The 10,735-nt window shown below is 38.6% G+C and overlaps 1 protein-coding gene across 1 annotated transcript; it reads left to right on the top strand.

Moving 5' to 3' along the window:
- The first annotated feature begins 1,421 nt into the window (after positions 1-1,421).
- On the top strand, positions 1,422-6,564 carry mapk12b (mitogen-activated protein kinase 12b). The gene is made up of 12 exons (XM_053650087.1): positions 1,422-1,725; positions 2,632-2,761; positions 2,881-2,939; positions 3,056-3,167; positions 3,294-3,323; positions 3,835-3,882; positions 4,846-4,960; positions 5,328-5,399; positions 5,601-5,680; positions 5,775-5,853; positions 5,954-6,127; positions 6,327-6,564. The coding sequence occupies exons 1-12, from the start codon at positions 1,430-1,432 to the stop codon at positions 6,401-6,403; spliced, it is 1,272 nt and encodes a 423-aa protein (XP_053506062.1). The 5' UTR covers positions 1,422-1,429; the 3' UTR covers positions 6,404-6,564.
- Positions 6,565-10,735: the final 4,171 nt, after the last annotated feature.

Raw genomic sequence — 10,735 nt, 5'->3', positions numbered from 1 at the left:
TACACTTTTAAAAATAAAGGTTCCAGTTAGAACCAAAACCAGGGGTTTTTCAGCCTGATGGCATCGGAGAACCCTTTTAAGTTGCACAAAGAACTTTTTTACTCTGATGTTCTTCAGAGAACCGTCTATTTACTAGTGCTTTAAAGAACCTAGAAATGGTTCTTCATAGCAATGCCACAAGGAACAATTTTATCATATGATCTCTAAAAAAAAAAAAAAAAAGCACGCACTTAGTGCTTTAAGGAACCAAAGTAAGGTTTTTAAGAGTGATGCCAGGAGAACCTTTTTCAGTCCCACAAAGAATGTAACAAGGTTCACTTTAACCTGTTGACTGATGATACCTTCAAGAACCAATACAATGCTCTGAAGAACCTATAATGAAACATAAGAACTTCTTTAATCCCCGAAAGAACCATATAGCGCAACTCAAGAACCCTATACAAATAAAAATTGCTCTTGACATGAAGAAGGTTCTTTGCAGAACCTATGGTGCCGTAAAAAAACTATTAAAGAACCTTTATTTTTAAGAGTGTAGCTATTAAAAATAGGATTTAACCCACCAGCTCCTAAACTGTTTGTCTGTGTTTATGTCCTCTATTCAGTAGGAGCAATATTTACTTTAAAGGTATCTGAATTATACTAAATGTTGTTGATATTTGTGAATGATGACTTATTTTTCAATATTAGTGAATTAGGTTTTTTAGTCTGTATAGCTGTTAGTACAGTACTAGTTTTGTCTTAATGTTTTTTACATTTAATTTTATTTCATTATAAATTGGGATTTCATATCACTGTCTCTATAGTACAGAGTAGGAAGTCTTCTACTTTTATTATCAAGTTTATATATCATTTTTATTGATTTGCACAACACAACATGTGGTTTAAGAAAGATTCGATGTATCACTAAAACATCATGTAGATGATCGGTACCTGGAAACAATAGTGGTCAGTACTAGCTGGTTTATTGTTTATGTTGGTTTGATGAGTTTGATTCCCAAAGTGCATTCAGGGACAAACGGGATGCGACAAAACTTTGTCGTGCTGTTGGTTTCCCTCACAATCTCTGTTCATGCTTGTAAAACAATTACCCTTTAGGGGTTCTTTAAGGACAAGAAGAATTACTGGGCCTTTGTTGAGAGCCCTGCTATTCAAATTGTGAGCAATCCAACCATCCCCCTCACAAAAGTCACATGGGTTTAGTAGCCTGTATTCAGGCTAAAATAAATGATAAATGATGTATTAATCAAGTGCATGTCTGGGATTAAAAATAAAATATGCAAAATACTTTATAAAGTTAAATAATAAAAAAAAAATAATAATAATTGAATAGGAAATTGGTTTTCACATGTCTGTAAAAGTCAGAATTTGAAAAGGTGAAATTGTTTAATTTTTTTTTTTTTTTTTTTTAATGCAAACTGCTTTTGTTCTCATGAGAAAGATTTATAGCTACTGTATAGATGCGAGTGAAGTGCAGAGGATATTAAACACCCCCCTGTGGTCCTGCAGTCTGCTGCGCACTCGTATTTGGGTGTCTGCGGGTGGTCGGGAGCAGATGAACCCAGGAGAAAGAACGCAGACAAAACCACACTTTGACTTTTCCGACAACATGTCACTCTGTATAAGGACCGGATTTTACCGCCAAGAGATCAACAAAACAGTTTGGGATGTACCGGAAAGATATCGAGATCTCATCCAAGTGGGCACCGGCGCGTACGGAACGGTTTGGTGAGTTCACTGCTTTTACGCAAAGACGCCGACGCAGCCTTTTGTCATTTTAACACGTAGTGGCTCACTGAGCTGAGAGACAAAGCTCAGGGTAAACATAGCGCTCTTAAACAATGTGCTTAGATCATTCCCAGAAAAATAATAAGGGACCAGTTTTCATTTTTGTTTCTTTTTCAAAGTGCAATGCGCATTTTTTTTTCTTTTACATTCTTCCAGCATGGCGCATGAAACAAAAAAAAAGTTTGTTGCACTGCTTGAAAAACAAACAAACAAACAAACAAACAAACAAAACCCCAGTGGATTAAAAAAAAAACCAAAAAACAAAACAGAACATAGTTGTATCTTATAAAGTTATATGACCTTTGCTAGCCAGGAAACTTCATGTCTGTTTAGTAATGTTATGCATACAATGCAAAGAGCATTTAAATAGGTGCATTAGTTTCCATTTCAAGTTCAACCTTTCACTGTAAATGGGTGAAGATTAGACCCCAGTCTGAGCCTGTAAATGCATTGCCTATTGGACCTGTATCAGTTATAGTGTTGGATAGCTTACATGTCTTAATACTTTGCATATTGCCATAAGAATCACTTTGAATATTGCCAAAAATAAATAAATACATAAATAAATAAATAAATCCTGACATGCTGTCATAACCTATTTTCTTAGGAAAAAAAAGGACATTGTAACAGAGGATTTCCCTGTTAGACATGATTCTGAGTTAGAACCCCTTTACGAAAGGAAGAACCCTCAACTCTCCAAAGAACCATTGCAGAACACTAATAATGTACTAGTAAAGTATGTAGCGTCACTGTGTTTGCATGAATGTTTAAGGACATACTTGTTAAATTGACTTCACGTCTGAAGGTTAAAAAGTGGGTCAGATATCATCCTCTGTCCTTTCACAGCTCTGCCATCGACAGGAAGACAGGCATACGCGTCGCTATCAAGAAACTCCATCGCCCCTTCCAGTCTCGACTCTTTGCCAAGCGCGCTTACAGAGAACTGCGACTAGTCAAACACATGAAGCATGAGAATGTACGTGAATAGCACTGGAAAATGGTCATTGATTATAACCACTTGCATGTTTCTCTAATCTCTCAATGAAGAACGTTGCGTGATGAATATCAATGCCTCATTTTTATTGTCTGAAACAGGTCATTGGACTGTTGAACGTCTTCACGGCTGAACTGTCGCTGGACAGGTTCCACGACTTGTGTGTTTATTATATATATATATATTTATTAAATTCAACATTCAGTGTAGAGAATACACATTTCTAGTCTTGCCGTTTGAGTATCACAATTGCTTCTCTTGTTCCCCTTCTGGAAGTTATTTAGTGATGCCTTTCATGGGCACTGACCTTGGGAAGCTTATGAAGATGGAAAAGTTCTCTGAAGACCGAGTGCAGTTTCTTGTGTATCAAATGCTCAGGGGGCTGAAGGTTAGAGATACTCATGCATGCTTAAAATCGCATGCATTCTATTCACCTTCGACAGAATTTCAGAATGTGTTGCAATTTTCTTTTGTGTTTTCTAGATCTTGACATGTTGCTTCTCTTTCTCCACAGTATATTCATTCTGCTGGGATCATTCACCGAGTATGTGACCTCTGACATGTTAATTATATGCGTGGGGGCTGGGTGGAAGGATGGCCACTCCATTCAACACCCACATTCATTCAATGTCTATAGCGCTTCTGTCTTTTTCTTCCTCTGAATGGATCTTGAAGTCGGACGAAACGTGATAAACGTGTCTTTTGGGAGAAATAATTTGACTGTGCAGACCGGTCAGTTTAGGAAAATCGTTACTCCGGTGATTTTGCTGCATTGTGTATGAGAATAAGAGTGATAAATATCTCACTGGAAAATTATAGCATTAAACATTAAAACGACATGCAAGCAGTATTATGCAAGCATAAACCATGAAAGCCATTCGGGCTCCAATATGCGAATGCAGCTCTTGCAATACCTATATATATATATATATATATATATATATATATATATATATATATATATATATATACGCAGTTTTAGCCTTTTGCCGTGTGTGTACAGTATGTGTTAATAACCACAAGGTTATGTGTCTTCTTTCGTTGATCTTCAACAGGATCTAAAACCAGGGAACTTGGCTGTTAATCAGAACTGTGAGCTGAAGGTAATCATTCCTCAAAAAATGTAAACAGAATAGTTAAAATATATATATATTATATATATATATATAGGGTCGGGGGTTCGATTCCCATCGTGTCCCTGTGTGTGTGGAGTTTGCGTGTTCTCCCCGTGCTGCGGGGGTTTCCTCCGGGTACTCCGGTTTCCTCCCCCAGTCCAAAGACATGCATGGTAGGCTGATTGGCATGTCTAAAGTGTCCGTAGTGTATGAATGGGTGTGTGAATGTGTATGTGATCGTGCCCTGCGATGGATTGGCACCCTGTCCAGGGTGTACCCCGCCTTGTGCCCGATGCTCCCTGGGATAGGCTCCAGGTTTCCCCGTGACCCTGAACAGGATAAGCGGTATAGAAGATGGATGGATGGATGGATATTAAAACAAAGAGTAGCCATACATTTATTAAACTGTGTTGCAAATGTACGTCTTTATGTCGATCTCTGCCAAAAATGTGTATATTAAATGTTATGATGTTACGAAAGTGTTTGGTGTCACCTGTTATTCATACATGGTGATACATGGCACATGACATACCATGATGATTCATAATTAATTAATGTCATATAATTGCTTGCCACTTGATAAGAAATAGTAAAATACTGTCTTTAAGCATTAGACTGCAAACACTGCATTATTATAATGATAATGAGTGATAATGAGTCTTTATTGATCACATATACACATGCACAGTGAAATTCTTTTCTTCGCATACCCCAGCATATTAGGAAGCTGGGGTCAGAGCGCAGGGTCAGCCATGATACAGCGCCCCTGGAGCAGAGAGGGTTAAGGGCCTTGCTCAAGGGCCCAACAGTGGCAGCTCGGCAGTGCTGGGGCTTGAACCCCCGACCTTCTGATCAGTAACCCAGAGCCTTAACCGCCAAGCCACTATGAGTTTCGCCAAGCCAAGTAACATCAAGCCATTATGAGTTTCAATGTTCCTGTATTTCTTGCAGATTCTGGATTTTGGGCTGGCCAGGCAGGCAGACTCAGAGATGACGGGTTATGTGGTGACCAGGTGGTACAGGGCGCCTGAAGTCATCCTGAACTGGATGCACTACTCACAGACAGGTAAACTTATTGTGGCAACTGTATATGGAGGTTCTCTTATCACTGTCCCGTTACTGTTGGTCTGTGAAGTATCTCCCTGCATTGAATTTTTAATGAATCGAGGTCAGAAGTAGTAATGAAGAAGAAACAGTAAGAAAATAGCTTGCATTTTTCAACAACATGACCCACTGGCTGAAAAAGTGTAAAGAGTAAAAGGCCAGTCTTTCTTTACTATGGTTTTGCCCTCTGATTGACCCTACTTCTAGCTTTGATATTCTTTGACAGTATAATAAGAAGCATATTTAACCACAAGTGATGCTTTGTAGAGATGAAAAACTGCTTTACTTATCTTATTAAATCCTGTTGTTGCTGTTTCTTTGTCTTGCAGTTGACATCTGGTCAGTTGGTTGTATCATGGCAGAGATGCTTCTTGGAAGGCCACTCTTCAAAGGAAATGACCGTATCCTTTCTACATCATGACACACCAACCAATGAAACCCTGTGAAAAAAGTATCTATGTTTACGTGTGCAGTGTAAACATACGGCTGCAGCGACTAACTGACTTCAGTTGGCAGCATGTAGATCCAAAATGGCCGACTTCCTAGCTCGAACTGTGAAACCTTTATTTCCATGTGAATTCATCCTTGACAATGAGCTATAGATTTGGACCAGTTGAGAGAAATTATGAAAATCACAGGGACACCAGCACAGGACTTTATCATGAAACTCCAAAGTCAGGATGTGAGTGGTGTGAAAACACACATGGCCAAGTAAACATAATGCGCAACTATACCATTATTGGCATTTTGTATTTATATCCCTGTCACTTTTTCAGGCCAAAAACTACATCAGAAGTTTGCCTAAAGTGCCGAAGAAAGACTTGCACTCTATTTTCTTTAAATACAGCTCGGATGGTGAGTAAATCCATACATGTACAAAATGAACATATTTTTTTCATTCCAGCAACAGCACCAGTTAACGTGCATGTATGGGATATCTGTGTCTTTCTTTAAGTGGTAAGTACCATGGACAAGATGCTTGTGTTGGACCCTGACAAGCGTGTGAGTGCCTCGACGGCTCTGGAGCTTCCCATGTTTGCAGACTTTCGGGAGCCTGAAGAAGAGACAGAGGCTTTGCCCTACGACCACTCCATGGACAACGCTGACCTGCCTCTCGAGCAGTGGAAACGTAAGAGCAGGGACGGAGGTTGAAAGTAAAGAACATTGGGAAATCGGGGAATGAAGGAATGGATGAGGAAAATGGTGAAATGTCTAATTGACAATTATATGAGAAGAAGTGAGCCAGAAGAGAAGTCAATAAATAATGACAATACAGCTAGCCAGAGTATTTATCAGAACTGATCATATTATCCATGTCTTTTCTACAGGTCACACTTTTACAGAGATCCTGTCCTTCCAGCCACCGCTCATAGAGCTCCGAGACTCCAAAGACACTTCTCTCTGAGTGGATGCACACACACAGTAGTGTCTTACACCAGTGAAAAACTGCAATTCAAACTACGTGCATGCTAGAAAACATAGAATTTCTTGAAAATGATATTTTGTATACAGACTGTTTGTGTTCTTCCTGCAGCTTGTATATTTTTATTAAGCGATTTAGAAAGACGTGAAACAATTTCTGAATAAAATGTACAGTATCATTAAGTCAGTCCATGTTTAATGTGGACGATTATTTTGTTCCTGTAGTTCATTCCTTCATATAATTTAATAAAAATCAATATGTTTTCTAGTCAACACTGGCCTGTGCCAACCAAAGCAAGTGACAATGCTATACTGTAACTTAATCAAGTTTTAAAAGGGAGTGCAGAGGGCAAGACAGGCAATAACGCAATAATTTCTTCTCACGAAACCAATCAAATAAGAAACATTAAACAAGGTAAACAGTATTACAGTCGCAGTCACGTTGATTGTCTCAAACAGTCACACAAAAGTTTGCCGATTTGTCGTCGTGTGCATGAAAGTCATCTGTTTGAACCGGTGTTGTGGAGATATTAGTTCCTTCAATGACTCATTAAATAATAAATTACTTTCTTTTGTCTACTAATTTGAAAGTAATGAGAAGAGTCAACATTTGCGCAACTTACAAATCGCCAAAAAAGAACTGTCAGGCTTCACATGAAATGTGCTTTTAAACCTTCAAAACACATTCGGTGAAATTTTATTTGACACACCTGTATACAGCCAAGTCCATACGATATTTGGACAGTGACACAATTGCCATAACTTTGTCTCTGTACACCGCCACAATGGATTTGAAATGACGCAATCAAGACGCGACTGAAGTGTAGACTTTCAGCTTTAATGTAAGGGGTTTAACAAAAATATTGCATTAACTGTTTAGGAATTAGAGCAAATAAAACTGCTCATCAGTCAACTGTCCAATTACTTTTGGGCCTGTGAAAATGAAGGGACTCTGTAAAAATGTTAGAGTCCCTCCATTTTCACAGGCTCAAAAGTAATTGGACAATAGCCTGATAAGCAGTTCATGGCCAGGTGTGGCGTGTTTCCTCGTTATTTCATGACAAATTAAGGAGATGGAAGGTCTGGAGTTGATTCCAAGCATAAAATTTGCATTCGGTAGCTGTCCATTGGAACTGTCAATATGCGGTCCAAAGAGGTGTCGATACAAGTGAAGGAGACCATCATTAGGCTGGAAAAAAACTAAATACACCTATGAGAGAGATAGCAGAAACTTTAGGAGTGGCCAAAGCAACAATTTTCTACACTTTTAAAAAGAAGGAATGCACTGGCGAGCTCAGCAACACCAAAAGGCCCGGAAGACCACAGAAGACAACTGAAGTGGTTGAACGCAGAATTCTTTCCTTGTTGAAGGAAAACCCCTTCGCAGCATCTAGCCAAGTCAAGAACACTCTGGAGGGGGGGTCATCATTGTCAAAGTCTACAAAGTCTACAGTCAAGAGACACCTTCATGAATGTAAATGCAGATGGTTTACCTCAAGTTGCAAACTACTGGTAACACTCAAGAACAGAAAGGCCAGATTAGACTTTGCTAAAAACAACTGTAGAAAACCCCCCAAAAAAAAACAAAAAACAAAAAAAAAACCCCAGACCAGTTCTAGAACAAGATTAACTTGTACCAGCATGATAAGAAGAGAATAATATGGAGAAGGAAAAGAAAGGCTCATGATCCAATGCATACCACATCATCTATCAAACATGATGGAGAAAGTGTATGTATGTATGTATGTGTATATATATATATATATATATATATATATATATATATATATATATATATATATATATATATATGGGGGAGAGAGAGGGAGAGAGAGAGAGAGAGTACACTCACCCTACCAATGTACTTAATGTACATTCCCCCTACCAACAGTGATATGTGAGCATACAGACACTAAGCTACAGAGACTACATGAAAGATAAAGATAGAGAAAGCACAATACAAAGGCAGGGAACACGTTACTGGTTGGCTAATTTTCCTGATTAATGTGTTTGCTTTATTACTCATGCAGTGTGTACGCAGCCTCACCTATCTGAAAATCCAACCATGGAGTGCATACATATTTCACTTTGTCTGCTTCTATATTTACTCCATTTTACAGGTATGAAATAATTTTTATTTTAATTCAGTGCTATAATCATATCCTTAGTGTATAATATAGCCTACTGTTATATGGAAGTTATATGGAAATACAATAGCATTAATGTAATAATAACGTAATAATTGGATAAAACAATTGGATATACATGCAACGTATACAATGTTTTGTTCGCTTGTTTCTTGACAAGCTCATGGCGTGGACATGGCAGAAAAGGACGAACCCTGTGAGTAATTGCACATATACAAGTCATATATCAACTTTCAAACTGTGTTAACTGCGTTAATACGCTTAATAACTTATAGTTCAAAAATATTAGAGATTTGACTAAAGCATTCCTCAATCACGAGTATGTTTTTGTCCATGATAAGAGGACAAAGACTGTACTCGTAATAAGTTACACAGGAAGTTAATTTGTCAGTAGCCACTGTTTTAGATGTAAAGGATAACTTGGTCTAAAATACAGATTATACAAAATTTACTTACGAGGTAACATACAGTATAGTATAGTAATAGTAGAGTATAGTATTCATATCAATAGGCATGTGCTGTTGCCACCAAGGCAAGGTGGTTTTATACCTATGCGGAGCATTTTAATAAAACTCCACAATACACAATTACATGGATCAGGCAATCGGACAATGGTTACCTGCTAATTTGAACAACTTTGCCTTTACCTCGTATATTGTTGTTTTAGATGTGGATAGATGAGCTGTTGGGACATAAATGAGTAACAAACTAATGTATATCACTGAATTATTTGGTAATATTTGAGCCCACATTGCCAGAAAGAATTGTTGCTATTGTTTTGTAACAATTTAAGTGTTAAGTATTGTGTGTTAATATACACTCACTGAGCACTTTATTAGGAACACCCTTAAACCTTCTCATTCATGCAATTATGTAATCAGCCAATAGTGTCGCAGCAGTGCTATGCATAAAACTATGCAGATACGGACCAGAAGCTTCGGCTAATATTCACATCAACCATCAGAATGGGGAAAACTTGCGATCTCAGTGATTTTGACAGTGGAATGATTGTTGGTGCCAGACGAGCATGATTGAGTATTTCTATAACTGCTGATCTTCTGGGATTTTCACACACACAACAGTCTCTAGACTTCACTCAGAATGGTGCTATAAAGAAAAAAATATCCACTGAGCATCAGTTCTTTGTTGATGCGAGAGGTCAACGGAGAAGGCCAGACTGGTTCGAGCCGACAGAAATACAGTAACTCCGATAACCGCTCTGTACAATTATGGTAAGCAGAAAAGCATCTCAGAATGCACAACACATCAAACCTTGAGGCAGAAGGGCTGCAACAGCAGAAGACCACGTCAGGTTCCACTTCTGTCACACCGATGGTAGCGTCAGAATTTGGCACCAACAGAATGAATCCATGCAGTTGTGTCAACAGTCCAGGCTGGAGGAGGTTTTGTAATGGTGTGGGGAATGTTTTCTTGGCACACCTTGGGCCTGTTAATAACAATCAATCATCATTTGAATGCCACAGCCTGTTTGAGTATTGTTGCTAGACAGGATCTGCATGATGCGATCATGTCAACATGGACCAGAACCGCAAAACGAATGTTTCCAACATCTTGTAGAAACCATGCCATGAAGAATTGATGCTATTTTGAGAGCAAAGGGAGGCCCTAGCCAGTATTAGTATAATGTTCCTAATAATGTGCTCGGGGAGTGTATAATAAATTAAAAATGCCCATGGGGTTCGGGTTGTTTTGTCGATAAATGTACCTCCAGAGACATGAGCAGTCGCAGTGGGAAAATGGGAATTTGTTGAATACAGAAATAAAGGATGGTAAATAAAGACCTCTGTCAATTTATTTCAGATGGGCCACAGAATCCGATCATTCTTGGTCCAGATGCAGTGACTCTAGGAGTCCCATGTAGCTATGTATGCTTTGCTGATTGCTCACCTAACTGCACGTACACAATTGGCGTTGATGACCAGAGTGCAGAGGGGAATGAGGTACAATTTACCTTAAACCAGTGGGTGAAGTCCAAAATGGTGACGTGCACTGTAAAAAACACAGCCACGGGAAAATCCTTCACAACCAGGAAAACCTTGCACATTTTGGGTATGATGCCATAATGATGATCAGAGCAAACTGCTTAACAGTCAGTCCCTTCTCATTATGAGCAGTACAGTCTTTTGGAGTTTTCAAACACAACTCAC

This window comes from Ictalurus furcatus, chromosome 19 (assembly GCF_023375685.1).
Source record: "Ictalurus furcatus strain D&B chromosome 19, Billie_1.0, whole genome shotgun sequence".
NCBI lineage: Eukaryota > Metazoa > Chordata > Actinopteri > Siluriformes > Ictaluridae > Ictalurus > Ictalurus furcatus.
Note: the sequence above shows the minus strand (reverse complement) of the source record. Positions and strands in the feature narration are given on the sequence as shown.